The 21,870-nt window shown below is 35.0% G+C and overlaps 1 protein-coding gene across 2 annotated transcripts in view; it reads left to right on the top strand.

Moving 5' to 3' along the window:
* The window catches only part of LRRC7 (leucine rich repeat containing 7), a 371,481-nt gene extending 355,776 nt beyond the window's left edge, over positions 1 to 15,705 (top strand). For both annotated transcript variants that reach the window (XM_057744562.1, XM_057744552.1), the window contains 2 exons: positions 4,365 to 4,439; positions 15,598 to 15,705. In XM_057744562.1, coding sequence (XP_057600545.1) covers positions 4,365 to 4,439; positions 15,598 to 15,705 — 183 coding nt within the window. The remainder of the gene's footprint in view (positions 1 to 4,364; positions 4,440 to 15,597) is intronic.
* Positions 15,706 to 21,870: the final 6,165 nt, after the last annotated feature.

Below are 21,870 nucleotides of genomic sequence, written 5' to 3'. Positions count from 1 at the left end.
AGAGCCACATCCTAATTCCTAGAACCTGTGAATATGTTTTATATATTTGCCTATTACAAGGCAAAACGGACTTTGCAGTTGAGATTAAATTATGGAATTTGAGATGTGATTAGCCTCATTGGATCCAGGTAGGCCCAATCTAATCACACAGGTCCTTCAAAACAGAGAATCTTTCTTGGCTGTGGTCAGAAGGAGATGTGAATATAGAAGAATAGTCAGAGAGATGCACAATTGCTGGCTTTGAAGATGGGAAAAGGGGACCATGATCCTAGGAATGTGGACATTTCCTAAAAGCTGGAAAAGGCAAGGAAACATTCTCCCCTAGAGATTCCAGGAAATAATGCAGCCCTGCCAACACTTTTACTGTAGCCCAGTGAGACCTGAGTTGAATATTTAAACTACAGAACTGTCAGATAATAAATTTGTGATGTTTTAAGCCACTAAGTTTGTGGTAACATTACAGCAGCAACAAAAAACCTAATACACACTACTCATTGAAAAACAGTTACTGAGGTATTTTCCTTATTTGGGCAAAATGGATTTGCTATAACCTTAGGTATGTAGGTTGTTTCACTAGCTTGAATGTATTGCATGATAGTTTGTCCCACATTTAACACTCTGCTAGATGTTGCAAGAAATTTAGATCTTACCCAAAGAGTTATAAAATTGGTCGTATGCCATGATTTAGATCTTTGATACATACAAGATGGCTTACTGATGCTTGGAAGTTAGGAGATGCCTTTTTACCAAACAGTGGGAAGTTATTGTTATAATTTTCGAAATACAAATAGTCTGATGATTCCCCACCAAAATCTGTCATCTGTGTCAAAGCATTCTTTGAAGTCTCAAAATAAAATGAATTTGTTAAAAGGGTGACACACTGCTACAGTGAACTTTTTCAAAACAGTGTCAAAAGGTTTTCATATTTCTCATCAATATTCATCATAACAGAGATCACAAAAATGGGTTCAGAGTTACTTGGTCTCTTTTATGTGACAGTGTTTATTTATCAATACAGAAATACAGTGAAAAATTAGGGCACTGGCCTATTCAGGCAGTCTTTGGGGAAACATTTCAACTCCAAAAATAATGAATGCTGCAGACCATTATCAAACATAACATTCACTGCTATCTGTTTGGACTAATGTGTCAATATGCTGGCTGATAGGATATATATTTATATATTTACATATATGTGTGTGTATATATATATATATATATATATATATATATATATATGGAAACTATTCCAATGGGCAGTAGCAGTTTCTTGGTAAAATTTATTGATTGAAATTAAATATTAAAGCTTTAGAAAACAGCAATAAATGCTTAGGAAGACTCAGGCCACCATAAGAGGAAGCTTCAAAGCAAGTCTTCAGGACAGCGGTTGAACCGCAGGAGAGCTTTGTGATGAATGAAATTAAACCTGCCACAGACATGACATTTGTATTCTTTCATCAGTCAGGTTGTAGGTTGTGGAGTGTTGCTAGTTCCTCCGAGCACTGCAGATATGATGGCCACAATTTAGCTCCTATGGTCTGGATTCATACAAACATTATTAAAACTGTTCCCATACAATAAGCTGAAGAAAGGCAATCAAAATTAACTAGGTAGCACAGACTTTGACTGCTGGGTTAAAATAATGTCAAAACAACTTCGCCTTCAGCATCCAGAGATTCAGTGGCTTATTTGGGGCAAGAGTGTCATTCTGCTTGTTGTACAGAGATCTCAACAGCAAAAAAGGGGACCACCAGGAGGACTAAGTACGCATACAGTCTCCTGGATTGATGGAGTGTGAGAGTTATGTGCCCAGTATGAAAAGGACTCAAACAACCAGTTTTCTTTTTCCTTCTGAACTGACCATTTGTACAACAGAACTGACCAAAGTAACTAGCTATTTGAACATCACACCAAGTTGTAACACCATTAACCTAAAAGTTTGTTTTTATTATTATTTTCTTAATGCTATAAGTAGTGCCTAATCATTGTAGAAAAATTAGAAAATATAGATAAAAACAAAGGAAAATATAAATATATATGTATGTGTGTGAGTGTATATATAAAATGTCTCACTACCCAGTACAACCACTGCTAATGTCTAAGACTATATCCTTCCAGATATTTTCCAACACAAATATACATTTAAACATGTTGCAGCAAAAATAGTATTATACCACACATAATGTTTTATAACTTGCTTGTTTCTCTAAACACTGGTGTACTTCTATATCTGCCATCTAGGACTTCATTTTTAATGACCACATATCAGTCTATTGTATAGGTTTACCATGATTTATTTAATCAATCTCCTGTTATTAGACATTCACATATAGTTTGTAATTTTCATTATTACAAATAATACCATGATGAACATATTAGTAAATATATGTTGCATACTTACCCAGTTATTCCCCTAATATAAGTTCCAGAAGTCAAATTACTGGTTAAAGTTATGCAGTTTTCTAAAATTTTAATGCCTACTGTAGTTTCATCTTTGTATGGGAAAGAAAACAGGTTAAAATAAGAAAGATAAAAATCTTTCCAAAGCCTTAAATTAATGTTTCATAAAGATCTGAAATGCTAAATTAAAACACATAGAAATATTTTAATTGTTAAACCATTTGCACAGACACACACACACACAAAGTTATGGGTTTAAGTGAGAGTCATTAAGTTTACAGATCAGTAAATGAGATAATTTTCTAAATAGCAGCCAAAGCCATTAAAATATGATCTATTAATACTTAGGAATTAAAAATAATAAGAGCTGTGTTGACACACAATTCACATACCATAAAACTCACCCTTTTAAAGTGTACAATTAGGTGGTTTTTAGTATATTCACATAGTCGTACAACCATCACCACTCTAATTTCAGAACCCTTTTATTACCTTAAAAAGAAATCTGTACACATTAACAGTCACTCCCCACCTTCCCTGCTTCCCAGCCCCCAGCAAACACTAATCTGCTCTCCATTTTTATGCATTTGCCTCTTCTTGACATTTCATGTAAATGGAATCATACAATATGTGGTCTTTTGTGACTGGCTTCTTTCATTTAGCATAATATTTTCAAGGTTCATCAGTGTTGTCAGTACTTCATTCTTTTCTCTTGCCAAATAATATTCCACTGAATAGATATACACATTTTGTTTATCCATTCATCAGTTCCCCCTTAGGATGTTAATCAAAATCTTGTCACCATCATGCTTAAAGTACCTCAGTAGCTCCCCAAACTGATAAAAATGCCCATTAAAGGCCCATCTTGTTCTGGTCCCTACCTACTTGTGGGGGTTGATATGATTTTCTCCCATGCTCCCAATCCCATCCACTCAAACCCTTCCACAATCAGGGCAGTCATAATAGAACTACTTGCAGTTTCCTGAATGTAACAGGCACTCTCACTTTCGTATGTGCTGTGCCTTCCATGTGGAATATCTTTCCTCTCCTGATCTATGTGACTACCTTTTACTTGCGCTTTACGATTCAGTGCCAGATAGCTCCTCTTCTTAGAACTCCAACACATTAAGATTAAGCTGGGTGCAACTTTTTAAATAATCTATTATATCGATTACCTCTATCATAACAGTTCTCACACTATTTTATACTCAGTTTTCTTGACTTTTCTTCTATTGTATAGTGAGCTCATTGAAGCCAAAAATTATATTCTGTAAACCTTTATAACACCAGCGCTCAAGGCCTAGCATATGGTAGACATTCAATAAGTGTTTGCTTTGTGTACATGATCAGTAAAATTAATTTGACTTTTTTTATAAACTAAATCAATTTAGGAATTTGGTAACTATGTAGATGCAAACTTTATACATGTGGGCATTTTCTTATGTTTAATTTGTTCATTTTACTTTAAAATTCTCGGTACACATATAAAGTAATACTCATTAAAATAAACCAGTATTATCTGTAATTCTAGTAAGGTTTTTAAAGTGTTACACTGAATATACCACCTATCAAATAGGAGACATTTTCAATGAGGAATAACTTAAGACAACTTTGGAAGTTATACAAAAGTTATACAAAGGATGGTTTAGTACCATATATCAAATTATTTAAGAAAGAAATTAAGGCTGTGCATGAAATTAATTTGTAAGTCATAAGTACACTTGAAAAACAATATGAGCTTTTTTTTATGCAAGTAAAAATGTTGCTTCTCTTAAACTTGACTTAGATTGTGGTGCCTTGCTTAAAATACTACAATAATCTTTTAACCTGTTTTATAATAATCTTTTTACCTGCATAAATTGCTTTTAATCTGTTTTCACTGTTTTGTATATGAATGAAAACGTTGTTAAGTAGGCATAGGTCTTGAACATAGAATCCTAACCTCTGTTACTTCTGACTTATAGGGTATCTTTGTTACTAGGGTTCAGCCTGATGGACCAGCTTCCAATCTGCTGCAGCCTGGTGACAAGATCCTTCAGGTAAGACAGATACAAAGCAATGCTTCCTAAGGCCAACACTGAAACAAATATGTACCCACAGTATTAAGTTGAATGACTTGAATTAAATGATGGAAAATAAGTTCTTCTTACATTTCTTATTTGCCTTTATTGTTTGGGGGTTGAGAGGCTGGTCAGAAACCAATTCAGACTGATAGAATCCTGTATCCTCAATACCTGGCACATGGCAGGTGTTCTGCATATTTTTGTTTAAATGAATGGTGTTATTTTGGGAATGTAAGAAGAATTGATGCTGCAAGAATGTATGCAGAGTTATCAAGTGTAAGTAAGAATAATGAAGTACCCAAGTAGGGTATCTGTGTGACTTTAGATGAGGGAGAAGAGACTGTCCCTGTTTAATTTCTCAACAGTAATCTTATAACTGTTTGAATAATGTGAAACACATGGTTATATCTCTCTACTCTCCCTGCTGAGATGTTTCAACAAAAGTTTAGCTGTATACAAGGTGACTTTTTTAAATGTGTTGTGTGATGGCAAAAGACATTTCCCAACTTAAAGCTCTGCGTATCAGAAAATGATCCCTCCAGTAAATAGTTAAGTACATGGTTGGCATAACCTCATCCATTTTGCTTTCTTTGTCCTTCTCCCTGAATTCGCTTCCACTTAATCATTTCTTACATCACAGGGCAAGGCTCTTAAGTATCATCAATTTATTTAAAATTCAATATTTTGACTTATGACCCCAGAAGTTTTCCACTGTATAACTGGATGGTATTATCTGACATTACGGAGATTCGATCATTTGGAGAAATTGTAAAATGGTTCAACATAATAAATTGAAGATTTAGGGGCACTGCGAACACAGGAGCCTTCTAGTCAGACTGGCTATGCAGATAATTATCAGAATGCAAGGGCCTCACTAAACTCAGCTCTGAGGAGATCTTCTATCTTCTATTTATAGAACTCTCAAAGATCCCAGAAAAATAGAAACCCTATATAGGTAAATTGTCTTAGCATTTTATTCTCACAAATACTTTATACTAACTAGCAAGATCATGAAAACTCAAGTTTTCAAAAATTATAATTATCTGAAAAGACTATGGGTTGTTCCAGCCTGTGGCAATGACACAGTAGAAATGCCATTCAAAAGATCCAAGTCAATTCCATGCCCCCAGAAGACCAAACCAGCAGTTGGTCTTTTGAGTTAAAACATTGAAACAAAAAAAGACACATAAAATCTAAATATTTTCTTTACCACTTTATTATTGAACTTCCATATTTTTAATTGCCTAGCTAGCCCTTTCATCTTAAACATTTTATATCATGTCTATAGAACTCACATTCATTATATGTAAAATGAACTGTGGTTTATACTACAGCTGAGGTCCCCCAGCGCAAAAATTCAACGGTTCAATAATTTTATCAATTTCCATGGAAAATAGCTAAGAATAAATTGACAATGTAACTCCTTAACACTTGATGCATGCTGCTGTGTAGCAAAGGAAATGGCTAGTTTTTTTCTCTACTGAATTTCAAAAAAATTATTTTGAATCTCAGAGTCTGTAAAAAATGAAGCAGGTTCATTTCAGATCTCTGATTTATTAGAATGCCAGGCTGGGTAGAGAAGCATTCCATAGTTTGAAATAAGTTTGGAGACTTTGACTTCATCCATGACAGAGGGAGCAAAAGAAAGATTTTTCCCTCCAGATTCAGAAAAGAAATATGCTTAAATGGATATAAAAATGTTATAGAGAGAGATACAGATATATCGATATCCTGCAGAAGGAAATGAGAAGTAAGGTAATATCTAGTTGCAGGGTTAGAATACACTTCTGGCTGTGAAATTCTAGAAGGGTTGTATTAGGGAAATGGGGGGGTTAATATTTCTAGTCCCTGTGCACCAACAAAGTGCACAGAGAAATGAATTCCTAATGCCAGAAGTAGGAAGGAATTATAAGCCAGATCAGTTAAAAGTCACAAAAGCTGCAGAAGAGCTGCACCTGGGTTGTCTCTTCTCTTCACAAATGAATATCAAGGATGTAACATTTTATTTTTGCTATAGAGCTCATTTGTATCTAGTACAATAAAATCAAAGTCCATTTTCAGTAAAAGAAAAATGCACACATAGAGCTTAATTAAATAAATTGCTATATTTACAGTTTCATTCATACTAGTTAAAAAGCACAAGTGGCCAATTATATTTTCTGAAGGAAATAAAAATGGCTAATTCGAAACTGAAATGATTGCCAGCATCACATGCTAAGAAAGCAAATTATATTTTTGTCTCTTTATAATACCGTGGCTCTTAGTTTAAAGAACTCTGGGGGGAAATGACCTTATCATATTGAGTCATCTGTCACTTACAAGATCATTAGAATATATCCTCACTGGAGCCAGTTATTTACAAAACTTAATGAAAGCGTACAAGCTGGAAAATCAAGGTAAAAGGAAAAAACAAAAACAATGAATGAGCTCCCCTTTAAGTGACGGCAGTTATTGGGTTTCATCTAACCCAATAGCAAATAGCAAAAGAGATATAAAATAGCAAGAGATATACCTTTCTCAAATCTCCCCCAAACCCAGAATTTATTATATAAGATCTAGCGCTTTCTTTTTCTGTAGCTCTTTTTACCCACAACTGTCTTCTTATTCTGCTGTGGTATTATGAGCATGTTATTTGAGTTACATATTCACATAATTATTCTGTCATTTTACTATTGATTTTCCTAGAACAGATACTGTAACTCATGAGTATATTCAAATGACTTGTACTTGGTAAGTCATTTTCCTTTAAGACAGTGTGGCATGAGGAAAGAGCCCTGTGCTGGGGCAACTGACTCCTCACAGTCTCACCTTTTGTAAAGTCAAATTCTAAAGGGAAAACACATGGAACATAAAAATGTTATTCAGTTGAACCCTGTGCATTTGCTGATATTTGACCATTTTTGAAGTGGCAGTTTTGTTAGTTTAACATCATAGTTTCTTTTTTTCTAATGTTCTTTCCATTAGACTGAAAAAATTCAGTCTAATTCATTATACATTTTACAATTTAAAATATATTTAAATATAGAAAGTCTATTAATTATAGTTACTCTGTTGAAAAGATGCATATACTGGGAAAAAAGAATATATTTACTTGATAGTTAACATGACTCACAGCTGTAGCCTACAGCTCACTTGTAAGTGCATTGTATTCTAGAATATCACGATAGTCAGGCCTTATCCTCTTCATTTACCTGCCCCCACCCGCCTTCCCAAGACAAGAGCCTAACATTCTCAGAAGAGAAATTAAATGATTTATAATTAGTTTATGACATCCAGTTCTACTTTATCATAATTTTAAGAATTTTGGACTTGTAATCCAAAGTGTATTCCCGGTCTACAGCTATATCTCGAATAGAATAATCAAAGAGATGATAGTTTAAACAAACCAGGTATGTCCCTTTTTATTTCTTTAGTCTTGGAACACCTCAGTCCTACAATTCATATAGACAAGTTGAGAAGCCACTCTCAACAAATACATCTATCAAGTTTCAGTTAGTTGTTGGTGGGTTGTTTGGGTCAGAGCACATGGTATCAAGAGAGTTTACTCTTAATAGAGCAAGAAAGAGTTACTCCAGGTTTAACAGAGAGGAGAAAAAGAGGAATAGTAGAAGGAAGAATACCCATGGGCTAGGCTGGCATCTGTCTTCAGGAGCAGAGGTGAGAGCCTTATGCCAGAACCAGTGAGTGTGGAGTGCAATGAGAGGGGAGAGGGATCCCAGGCACGAAAAAAGAAAACCCTCGATTTTTGTTTCTCATTGAGTTGGAGAATTCAAACACGGACATGGCTTGGAGTGGGGAGGGGGCGAGAAGGAGATAGTAAGTTACAGTTTTCAAGGTTCAGAATGGGAAAAGAAAGTTTAGACTTCCCAGAAGTCTAAATGAAATAAATGTCCATGGATGGCTGGGTCAGTTGTACACAGATATATGGTGTTATATCTGTATACAATCACTGAATCAAACCTTCCTTGTCTAAATGGAAGTTTTATACCTCTTTTAATGACCAGGTGTGGTTAGCTGCTAACAGTATAATCTTACTTAGCTAAAGTTTATTTATTCAACAAATTCAAACAAAGTGCTTTCCAGAAGCCATAATTAGTATCAAATTCCAAGCACTAAATCTCATGCCTTTTACTTGCAAGAGAGACCATTTCATACTTGTAGTCTTTTACCTAGTTTTCCAAACCACCAAGGGGAAAGCCTCTGGATCCAAGCATGTTGCTGGAAGCAAGAAGTCATAGCTGACAGTTTCACTTCAGCAAGAGAAAGAAACATCTTTTAAAAGAAAGAAACAAAATTCAAAAAGTACAGCAGAGTCATTCAGTATAGAATAGTGTTTCCCTATGGAATCTTTTAAAATATTTTTTTTGAAAAGAGTTCCTTACTCAAATAAGTTTCAGAGCCACCTCAGACTCTATCTTTTGTTTCAGAATTTCACAATGTTCTAAGCGTATTAAGAGCCTGAGAAAATCTTGCAAACATATATCTCAACACATGTAACCATACAACCCTCTTGGACCAACAACATCAATTAGCCACTTACACAAATCACACTTAGGGGAATGTCTCTTATAGAAGCAACTAACTGGGTCCATAGCTTTATTATGTTCATAATTATTATCATGAGTCACTAAGAATGGGTTAGAGTATGTTTATTTCTCTGAATTCTTTAAAATTTCTCCCCAAAAAGGCTACAAAAATTAAAGAGGCAAAATTTTTGTTATGGTTAAAATGAAGTGTTGGACCCTTAAAGAAATAAATTTAAAGTATTTGGAAATTTCACTAAAGCATTTCCCAACAAGGCTACATGAGTTAACACTTTTCTATAGTTGATCTTATTTGGTGGTTGAAAATTAACATCGGGGAGGTTTGGGGAAACGTGGGCAGGGTGGTAGGTAGGTGAGTGGGTTCAATGTCATGTAACGCTCAGTGTTCAGAGAAATTGTTGCTTGATGATAAAATACATTTGAAAAATTTTTTTAAATACCATTTGGTTCGGAGACAACCAAAAATAATTTTTAAAATGTGCATGGTTTTATATGCCAGAGTTTCACTGCATATCCTTATTCATTTGGTTTGTTCATAATGTATAAAGTTCAGCACAGATAACTAATTAGAAATTGAGTAAATACCTTTTGCAAATCAAAAAAATAATACTTAGGTACTAAGTAAAACATGAAAAACAATAAAGACAAATTAAGTTCATTAAGCTGGCTCTAACTTCCATAATTTGGCTGAAATAAAAATAACATCAATCAAGCACCCATAGTGTATCATGTATAACACACGACAACCCAGCAAGGTATCTGTTGTTGACAGAGGTTAAATAATTTATTTGAGCTTCTTCCATTATACAATACTGTTTCTAATGGAGCAAATTTTACTGATAACATCATATTTATCACATTTTCTATTTATTGATTTGGAAAATATTTATTAAATGCCCATGATGTACAAAGTATTGTGCCAAGCAATGTGAACAGTGTAATAAGGAAATGTAACTAAGTTTCTGCCTTTACACATCTAACCCAGAAAGTAGGCATGCCCAGAATTACACAGAGCAGAAAATGGAGGAAGAGAGACAGGAAAAAGCTGACTTCAAACATGTAATAAAATCAGTTCCCAGTCTGTCTTCTTTTAACAGCAAGCTTTCCACCAAAACAGAGACCAGCCTGGCTACAAAGAGTTCCCTGAAAATGAGAAGTTGATTTTGCAGTTCTTTTCATGGTAAAGTAAAAGAAATAAAGTGTAGCTTGTTGGGGAACTGCTTGCAAACCAAGATAGGGAATTCATTTGTTAGCAATGTTCATTCAACATGTTCAATAAGAAGAAAATAGGCATTCCAAAATGAACGCCGATAAATGAGTAAATATATTCAGGATTACTACTTACTATCAGTTCCATATCTGAATTTCTGTACAAATAATGGACAAAGTCTTCAGTTGAGTCTTTTCTATTTTGCCATGTCTTTTTTTGAGCCTGAATTCATGAAACATTCAAACTGCAGTACATGTGTGCACTTAAGACAGAAGAGAAATTCTGATTTATGTTTTATTCCATGAAGATTTTTTAATACTACAGTAAAAGCCACGGAAACTTAAAACTTCCTCACATTTAAAATTTTTTCATTGGAACTCTCTAAGACTTTAAGGTCTGTAGTTCAGATTTTTGGTAGAAAGGAAAATTTTTCAAATGACTTGGCATATAGTCAATGTAGTATTGATTATACAGTATCCTCAGCCCTAAATAAATCCTAATATTTAATGAGACTACTCTATTAGATTAAAATTCTGCAAAGTCTGCAATGGGAAATAATTCCAGGTAGTTAATGTGAAACATAATTATAATTACCTAAGATTCCCACTGTTTGATCTCATGATGTCTGGCTGTCAGCATTAGGCAAAGTAAAGGCTTGCCCCAAAACTCTAATGTGGTTGCTGTATATTTTTGTTTTCCCTCTTCTCAGGAGCTATAGGCATTTAAAGTACACTATATTAATGTACTAATGGATATCTAACATACATATATATGTGTACTGCCCTTTTAAATGTTTGTTCCTTGAGAGCTAGTTTAAATCAATTCAAAATCACACACCAAGTCTCTAATCCCATCTCTCTTTCAGATTCTAAAAAGAGTTGTCCATTCTCTACTTCTGCATCTTCATTCTTGCCCTGCCACTGGGTTCATCAGTACCGTTTTTTTCGATTCCATATAGATTCCATATATGCGTTAGCATATGGTATTTGTTTTTCTCTTTCTGGCTTACTTCACTCTGTATGACAGTCTCTAGGTCCATCCACCTCACTACAAATAACTCAGTTTCATTCCTTTTTATGGCTGAGTCATATTCCATTGGACTTGAAGACATGGTGGGGTAGGGGAAGCTGGGACGAAGTGGGAGAGCAGCACTGACATACATACGCTACCAAATGTGAAACAGCTGCTGCATAACACAGGGAGATCTACTCGATGATTGGTGATGACCTAGAGGGGCGGGATAGTGAGGGTGGAATGGAGGCTCAAGAGGGAGGGAATATGGGGATATAAGTATAAATGCAGCAGATTCACTTTGTTGTTCAGCAGAAACTGGCACAACAGTATAAAGCAATTATACTGCAATAAAGAGCTGGGGGGTGGGGGAGAAAAAAGCTCTTAGGGCAGTGTCAGGTACTGAACAAAAAAAAAAAAAAAAGAAAGAGTTGTGCTGTCCTTCTTATTGGATAATCCCACCAATTTCCTGGCCAAGCCTTCTTAGAAACTAGTTTTTAAATTTACGGCTTTGAATAATAAGAATACAGCGGAATTCCTGGGAGAATTACAGCATCCTCTGGAGAATTTCTGTGGTATAAACATCCGTAGTTTATCCACTTAACAAAACATTTACCAGAAGGAAATCAAAGATAAATTCAGGAAGGAACACGAGGATGAAATCCAGAAACCGAGACTCTTTTACAGTAAACTGATGAGCTATAATTGCAAAGCTCTACTTTTTGTTAGGATTGCAAATACTATTTTCATTAAGCCTCCATCTTTTCATGTCTAAATCATGTAAAGGGGCAATTAAAAAACATTATGTGGCACAGATGTCAAGTGGAATTAAAACAAGGAAGGATATCTTCTGGAAATAATATAAAAACTATAGCAAAATGATCCGCTATACTTCAAATCAGCTAAAGCCAGAAATCCATTAATTATATATTCTTGAAGCATAAAATTTTCAGAATACCTTTTTTCATAGATTGTTTTCTTATTAAGTTCATTTGACTTAATAAGCCATTCACTTATTTCTCATTTCTCATTAAGTTGCAATTTCCTCAAATCTGTACACTTTATTATAATCCATGATAATCTGTGTGTTTACATAAAACATATACGTAGCCAAATGTGGCAACATATTTTAAAACTTTATTAATTTAGCATTTATTCTTCAAATCATCTTTTGCATTTATATTATATATATATTCAAAATATCAAATGCACAAATATAGATTACATGCATTTACATTTCAAAGCATCATCAGATTTACACTCTGCAATTAATATTGCATAGTATCCCCCTTTATTTTCTCAGCTCTTCTAGTCACATACATGAAACAACCACAAAACTTTCCTAGCTGAAATATTGTGATTCTTCTGAACTTCATGTTATTAGAAAAGCCTTACACACATGTAGTAATATAATTGTCTGATTCCCTGTCTGAACCATCCAAGATGTAAGCCAGAGAGTCATATTCGTTTAAATAAATATAATATAAATTCTCTTGGCTCTTCTGTCCTAAGAATAGAAGAAGAAGGTTCTTTAGAACTGAAATTCTATCTTCTTTTTCCATTCAAACCCCTCTGTCATTGCCTCCCCTGGCATCAGGCCTACCATAATGTTCCATATCAAGAAATAACTCAATTAACCTTAAAAAGTGAATTCATTTAATGAACCTAAAACATTTATTGAACCTAAAACATTTGTTTCAACCTCACAACACCCAATGAAACAAATTGTGTCAAGATACAGAGAGCTGTGACATAAATTCCTATCTAGCCACTAGCTGTGTGAGCTTGGATATTTCATGTAATCTCTCTGACCCTCACATTTTCACCTTTAAAAAAAGTTAAGGTTAACTAAAAGTTCCTTCCTCTGACATTTGGTCCTTCTATTCTTGTGGCTTAGTGAAAACTGTATTTCTTAAATTCAAGAAAGTAATAGTGAAGTGATATTAATAGTAGTAGCTAAAACTGAACACGAAGCATCTGCATCAAAACAAAACAAAAATGGTAGTAGCTAATATTTATTGATTGTTTACAGTGTGCCAGACCTTGTCCTAAGCAGTTGACATATATTAACTCATTTAATCTTTAATAAACTTTCTAAAATCATTTGCTTTCTAATCTTTCAGAATCCTTTTGGTAATTTGAAGCCATTCCCAGGCAGTCCCTAGTTGTGGTCTTTTAAATAGAACTCTTGAGATACTAAACCAAAGCTCTGGCTTAGAGCCAAATGTTTCTGGGGACTAGAATTACAGGTAGTAGAGTCCTAATGTTTATTTGACTCAGTGATCTAATTTATCAACTTGCTTATTTCCTTCTGGGAAATCAGCTCTTTATTTGTGTTTCCAACTATGTAACTATCATTTGTACTTACAAAGCATGAAAACTGAAAGCCAATGCTTTAAAGCAATATTAAAAGCTAATCTATACAAGGAGTCTCTGTAGCCTTGAATCAGAACCTGGACTGTGGGTCTGAATATCTTGAAGCCTGGTTTATTGGAAACAGACCCAGATTCCAGGCCAGAATTAATCTAGCTATGCTTTTTTCCTGCTCTTTCCTCTGTGCCACAGAAAACTAGGGTTAATTGAAGCCACTAGAAAATACTCGATCCTCTTGGATTTCCTGCTACCTTTATGAGCCCCCTACCTTGATCCCCTTCAGGATGACCCTTTCCAGTTCTCCTCCTGCCAATTTTCCTGTTCTCTTCACTCAATGCGTTGGTATTCTCCTCGTTCTTTAGTTCAGCCATCAGGCTGGAGGCAGCTTTCTGCCATCCTCTGGCAGGAAGTATGGGGCCCTGTTTCCCCTTTCCCTTCCTCACTTCAGACAGATTTACCTAGATGCCCAGGTCAGCAGCAAATACTGTCTTTTCAGTTCTGCTCTACGCGTCCAAAGCCCTAGCCCCATCCTGCTCCCCGAGTTAGATTTCCCTTCTTTCACAATGCTCCCTTTTAAACTTATTTTCTGATAATTCTCCCAGCATTCCATGTGGTAAATACCAGAATATGGTAACACCTGACCTCTGCTACCACTCTGACCTCCTTCCTGAACTGCAGTCTCTGATTTCTAAATATATGAGCCACATTTTCCTTGCATGTGTGGCCAGTGCCATAAACTCCGTGTGTTTCCCAACTAAGCCTGCTGCTCCTCCAGGTTTCCATTTTCTGTTAATGACATCACAATTTCATTCCTGTTTGTTTTTGTACCCTTATCCAATCAGATGCCAAATTTATTGATTCTACCCTAAAAGTTTTCTCCTTTTTATTTCCTCTCAACTCTCACTGTCCTAGCAGATAGTCTGACTTAAGTCTTTCTACTTTTGAGATAGTTCACATGTAACTACAACAACACAGTTAAGCCAGAGTAAAAACTATAAGAATGAGAGATTCAGCATTTCTGTAGATTCAAATTTAGGACTAAACGTTACCAGTACTCGAATAAGTTAAATTAAAACTGTTAGGAAACTGAATGAAAATTACAGCTTTGCAACCACTGTAAAGAAAAATATGGTAGGAGGTGATATAGCAACAATTTTTAGGGGAAAATGTTGATGATTTTATCATAATCAATGAAATAGTTCAAATCACTGGAAGCTATTACAGTGTTATTATTTCAGTGAAGTATGGAGAGAAATAATAAGAAGTAATATTATGGTATCAGATGACTCAGCCCTAGCTTAGCTGTGTGACCTTAGTCATGTTGCTTGGCCTCTCTGAGGTGTAGCTCTTTCATTTATAAAATGACAAGATGAGCCTAGATCACACAGAAATTAATTCATTTCTGGATGGGATTGAGAACCACTGGTATAAATAATGAATATATTTGCCTTCAACAATGAGAGAAATAAAAATTATCTTTTTAATATAAAAATATGTAAATTAAGAACTTTTCAGTGGGTCAAAATAAGATTTAACTGTACTATATGTTTTGCATGAGTGAAACATTTGACAGTGTTAATGGGTTTATGTCAGTGATTATATAACACAAAGGCAGTGGTCCTATGAACACTTCTGAGCCACCTCAACTAAGTTCCTGCAAAAATGAAACAAATCAGAATGACAGAACAACTAGCATATTTCAAATGCATCTGCCTGTTACTCCCCAGTGTATCTCTATGATGAGCATGGTGGCTAGGACTATACTAGGGCAATCCTAAGTAGGATATACTAGATAGTTGATAAATATTTGTTGAATTAATAAATTGAGTTGAAGCTGGGTGAAATTAGTTGTTTCTGTGGTTGCAGTTCTGCTGTGAATTTTAAAAACACTTGACTTTTGGTTGCTCAATACTCCCTTGAATCTTGTTGTTAGAAACAATGGTAATGTGATAAAGTATCTTACATTGATCGCCCCGTTTTATTTGTGTGTTTACAGGCAAATGGACATAGTTTTGTACATATGGAACATGAAAAAGCTGTATTACTACTGAAGAGTTTCCAGAACACAGTAGACCTAGTTATTCAACGTGAGCTTACTGTCTAAATATTTTTTATAAATAGTGAAGATACGTCTAGCCAGACCTAATGTTCAAAAATAAATTTATACATAGAAACAAATTTTGCCAATTGCTGGACCAATGGCAAACATTAGTGCCAAATGTATAATACTATATGTTAACACTGATCATCCTTAAAAATGTTAACTATATAAATATGATGTTCGTGTGGTTATGTATTAGTTTTAATTGTCAGCCTCTGGCTGTGCATTGGTGCAGTTTTGGTTTTGGTTTTGGTTTTTTTTTTTTTAGACAAGTTTCTTCTCGAAGTGGATTTCATATAATTTCGGAGCACGGAAGCACACACAAGCTCTTTACGAATTCTGCTCTCCATCAGAAACACTGCCTCAAAGTTGTATATGCCTTTATATAGAAAATACAAATATAAAGAATTGTAATTCCCATAAAATATTTCTAGCACAAGGTATATGTTGGCATATATACTAAAAGAATATAGAGAAAAAACAATATTTTCATAAACTAAACATCTCGGATTGAGAAAGAAAATATATCTTAAAATAAGACTTTACTATATCGAATCTTTTTCAATAAAAATTACAAGATAATGCCTTATGAAAGTAACTGTACATATGGTATAAAGCATTTATATTTGGTTCCATATTCATTTGCTAAATTCTCATTAACACAGAGTGAAATATTTCATAAATTAGCCATTTATCTCTGGGACCTGAATAAAAATAGGACAAACTAATTTGTTCAATGCCTTTAGCTAATTACAATACATGCAGAGTTAAGAAACAGACTAAAGGTCATTGTAGATAAATCTTTTTCACCACAAATTTATGCAGTGGATGATGGGTGGCAGGAAAGGTGTTGCTTTATTTCTTTCGAGTTTATGTTCATTATAAACTGTAGCCCCTGTGATTTCTTTACTTGTAAATGTGGAATTTATTTGTGTGTTGCTTTATCCAATTTGCTACTTTTAAATCATTTGAAATGAGTTTGGGATATTGAAAAAATTTATCATTAAGAAAGACTATTGTTAGAAAGTTATGGTGGGTGATACAATAAACTTTGGTATTTAAATATGAAACTTCAAATATAATTTCTCAGAGCCATGGTCTACCTATACTATTAATTTCAATGCCTGCTTTTAAGGGCAGAAATAGAGAAAATACCTTTTTTTTCCTCAAAAGTTTCAAAGTACATCCAATCTTAATTTCTATCTCACTAAAGACGAAGACAAGCATAGTTAATAAAGAATTAGCTACTTTTACGTTGGAAATGTTTTCCTCTATAAATGATCAAAATTCATTTTATAATCCTTTAAAAATATTTCTTTTATATATTAGTCATTAATTTGATTAAAATATTAATTTGAAATTCCAGAATAATTTCTCAGAGTTAGTTATATGCATTCTATCTCATATTCTCACATAGCTCTCTTTTTTAAAATATATATAATGAATTTACTTTACATGCTAGTGTTCCAAGTATTTTGTTAGGATTTTCACAATAGTGTCACATATTGATGTTACCAAAGCTCTGAGAGTAATATTTGTAAGTTAACTGTTTTATGGGGACATTGAAAATACTGTATTTTTGTAGGGTCTATTAAAATGAGTGTCACTTATTAGAAGTACAGTGGTATTTTTTTGGCAATAGAATTTGTCACTTGAAGGCAAATGATACTTCACTTTATAGATGATGCACTAATTTTGATGTTGCTTTATGTCAGGGTGACATTATACTATGATTTTATAGGCTTTGACATTTAGCAAATGATTAAATGATTGGCCTATTTAATATGCTTCCCAGAAGTAACTTTTAAATGCATTTTAATATATTGATAGTTTCTGATGAGAAATGTCTTTCAGAGCCTAATTTTTTCTTTGTCAAAAACTCACACCATATTCAGCCACTATTATAGGATGATCGTCATTAATCAAGATAGAGGCCCTCACTGGCCTCGAGAGATCACTTAAAGGAAAACAAACTCATGGGTGAAGTTCAGTGGCAATGAAGCACCTCCAATCATCCCATTAGTTTTGTTTAATCTTTCATGGGAGAGGTGGGAGAAGAGCCAGATAAAGGACTTCCCAAGTCTTTTTTTCTATGTCAGGTTTCCACATCAAACCCAGGGCTTCAGGAGATGCTTCTGAGGCCAAGCTGAGAGGATCATGACCCTAGTAAACAGCTCTACCACTCCTGATGTGACAGCATTGTCTTGGGCCCTGCTTTAATCCTTCCTGTTCTCAGGAAATGAGGAAAAGAGAAAAGGGATCCCTGGCCAAGTGGAAAAGAAATCTGATGTGCCAAAGCACCTCATTGTCAATTGCACTGCCATGCTGCATACTGAAAAAAGGCAGGTAATAATGGAAAGAGGTATTTTTTTTAGGTGGACTGAAAAAAGTCACTGATCACTTAAGGGGGAAAAAGTCCAATTGATGCCACGGGTGACCAAAACCAATAATACACTGATTTTTTGAGTATTGCCTTTTTTGGATAACTGGTTTTGCTGTCTGAAATTAGAATCTGGTTTATTTTAACAAATATATATATATATAAAAAGTTAAGGGTGTGCCTTTAAAAAAAAGAAAAATCAACAACCACAAAAAAGGAGTGGAAATCATGATGACTCCAATAGACTCACCTCAGTCTTTGATTTTTATTGGAATCTTTCTGCTAAGGAAGCTGTCCTATACCTGACAGATCAGTAAGACAATGGAGGGGAACGAGAAAAATCAGAGGTGGAAAGAATAAGCACTGAAAATTATTAGTAGAATTGCTGCAGATTTTGCAAGCCGGATAGACATCAGTGGACAATTTTTAAAACTCTGTATTTACGTGGCTTACCATACATTGTCACAAAAGATCTTATGATAATTCCAGCCTGCCAGACAACACAAGCTACCTAAACACACATAACAATTTCAAAATATAAGGGTACTTTTGACAAGGAATATTGAAAGTCAGTATAATATACAAATATTTATATCATGCTAAGTTATTGTTCATTGAAATCTATAAGATATCTGTATCCCAGTTAATGAGAATTATAATTACATAGATGTCAAACAATCTGGTTGTTTCTTGGGCCTTGTGTTGGACTACCACCTTCAGGATGGAGAGCAGTTTTAAAGACAGGGTGACAAATCAGCACTAATTAGTTCTTAATCTTAAAGATGATTTCACATATATCACTAATATAATTACTTTTTGAAAGTAGGACTGAAATATCTTTTACTAGGTGAGCTTAAAGAGAGGGCGTATTCAAAGAGAGGAAAGCTTTGAAGAAATTAGTTTTATATATTCAAATATTAGGTGAAAAGTATATGAATTTGCCAAAATGATTGAAGAAGGAAACCAGAAAAACATTTTACTTTTAATCGTAAAATCAATTTAATATCTCCACCACAGTTTAAAGCTTTCAAAAACACAGTGTGTTTGCCAACTTGTCTTTCCATTGGCTTTTAATGCTGTCCTCGATATATTTCTGCCTCTCATTGATGCACAGATCAAGAATGTCTATTCTGACAGATACACTCAGGGCAATACAATGTAACCAGATAAAAAGCCACATTGGTAGAGGACTGCCACCCTAAGTCTTTGGTAAACTCAATCAGACAACATGTTTGACTGGTTCCTGATGTACTGACTAAATAGCAGGTTTACTGAAACACTGGGTCAATAAAAAATTATGCAAATAAAGAAATCTAATAAGTTAAGAAGATGGGTCCTTTACGTAGTATCGAGAAAAGTAGGGCTGAGTGTCTAGTAAAGTTCCTCTCACAGAAATGCTAAATCATCCTGGGGCTTAATAAAATGTTCAAACACTGGGTCGGTAATGTGCCCTCTCTTATGGCTGTAGTTACCTGATCATCTGGGAATTGGGGGGAAATCTTCAGATTCAAGATCACTCATATGAACTTTTTTCCTCAGCAATACACCTTCCATTAAGAAAGGCATCCTGACTTGGCCCAGAGTATTTCCCCATCACTCAGCAAAACCATCCCCCAAGTATACTTTATAGCAAGAAAATAGAATGTGGGCTGTGGGAAAATAAATGTGCACCAAAGAAAGCATGTAGGTCAATATTATAGGAGATCCTGGGTATCGGCTCTCCTGTGCCATCTTTCAGCTTCCTTTGATCTAAACTATTCAGAGTATATTTTTTGGAAACACGCCACTGTACAAATCTAAGGCAGAAACAATCGCGTTTTCTAGTTATATTCTGAACCTTCTGGGGGCATTTTTGTTTCTAGTATGCAGAACTGACCTCTCTTCCTCGCTGCTGTTGCTGCTGTAGATCTATTCCTTCAACTCCCCATGATGTTCCAAAGGCAGTGGATGGCTGCTTCTGTCCTGCTGACACAAGGATAAGAGGCCCCCTTAGAGTTCTGTTTGGAGACCCCTGAGTATCAGCTGATGATCCCAGCTTCCAGTTTGGGAGGAACTTTCTTGGGTGATCAAGAAACCTGGAGTAGTAGCACTAACCAAGGCTCAAAGCTGGAGCACTTATCATGTCTCTGACAACATCAAACAAAGCTTGTGTGCAAGGGTGAAAGTGGCAATGCCTTAATAGAACTGTTTCCACTTCTGTTTTTAAAATGTTGAATTTTACCATACTGAGGACTCTCTCTGAGGCTCCCCGCTGATTGTTGCGGGGACAGGTTCCAATTGTTCCCACCTTTGACACTGTCTGCAGGAGAATGGTTTGGAAACACTATCCTGTGAGGGTGTAAATTGTACAACTTTTACTTTGGAGAATTCAGAGATTTCTGATAAAGGGAGGGGGAAAATCCACTCTAAGTTTTTATTAAAAAAGAGTAAATGAAAACCTAGGAGTATTGACACCCTTGGGTTTTTAACTATGTGATTATCATAACCTTCCCTGAGACTATGTCTATGGGAAGTAAAAAACAGAGAAGGAAAATAATTCACTGGCTCCAACTTTGGAAGTATTACTTTATCTGGTAGCATTTCCCCTGTTGGATTTTGCTGTATAACAGTCAGCTCATGCTTTGTAACAACCCACTGAGCACTGAGCAAGATAAGAAGTGGACCTGGATGTAAGGCAGGCACAGATGAGAAGGATAGCTCTGCAGCCACACCAATACCAAACTATCCTGGGCTGAAAAACTCACTGTTTTTTTTGTTTTGTTTTTTTGCCTACTTTTGTTTTTGTCAATAGCAGTACCTCAGGGTGGAAAATTGTGAAATTCAAGCAGTGTTTATGTAGAAAGCATTGAAATCCTGTGACTCTAAGGCTGTAGGTCTCACGCTTTTTTGGGGGGTGGGAGCGCTTTTAAAATGTTTCATTCTTTAAGCTAGCATAATTTTTAATGTGTGTAGGAAAGGGTGTTGAGAAAAAAAGTCAAATGAATCATCTAATCTCTCTACTTTTGAAAATACAAATATTTTTTCTTAAAACTATCACTCTTGCACAATTGTATTATTTGTGCCAGTTGTTTTTCTTTCTTTAAAACATGATGAGTAAGCAGTCTGCAAATAGTCAAGTATCTCTATACCTAAAGTAAAATATCTTAGTACAGAGACTTATTTTCATCAGCAAACCCTGTAATTCCTCCATAGGAGAACAGTTACTGTAGCTGAATCTCAGATGCCAAAGGCATGTCTTTCATAAATTCAAAACATTTTGGGACATTTTATTGAAGAATATAACAAAAACATTAAATGCAATGTTTATAAATATTTGTTGAGCATCAACTATATACCAGGCACTGCAAGGGCTGTAACATGGTCTCCTCTGCACAGAATTTCACAATCAAGTGGAAAGATGAGAGAACTTCCAGATCAAAGACAGGACAAGGCCATGTGGTGAGTCCCTTTGTCCCTGCCCTCAGCCCATGTATTACAAAAGGAAGCAGCCTCTTTAGTCAAATGTCTTTTGGGTTTGAGCATGGTTTCCCCATTTGGAGCTACAGATAGGTCTCCCTACTGGGTCTTATGGCCTTTGGGAGGCCATCTGAATGTTTCCCAAGACTTAGGACAATATTTTGACAGGCTAGAAATGGCCAGAGTGGATGCCTTACTGGACAAGATGAATAGCAACTGTAATCCTTTGAATCTGTGAAAGAGAATTTTGCCAATTTGTTCACTCCAAAGAAGAGAGAGACTGTTAGAAAAAATGATGTCCCTCAGTCTGGCCCAGCACTGTGTCTATATGC

The sequence above is a fragment of the Hippopotamus amphibius genome, chromosome 1 (assembly GCF_030028045.1).
Source record: "Hippopotamus amphibius kiboko isolate mHipAmp2 chromosome 1, mHipAmp2.hap2, whole genome shotgun sequence".
In the NCBI taxonomy this organism is placed as follows: domain Eukaryota; kingdom Metazoa; phylum Chordata; class Mammalia; order Artiodactyla; family Hippopotamidae; genus Hippopotamus; species Hippopotamus amphibius.
The sequence above is the reverse complement of the archived record's forward strand: the minus strand, read 5'-3'. Positions and strand labels throughout refer to the sequence as shown.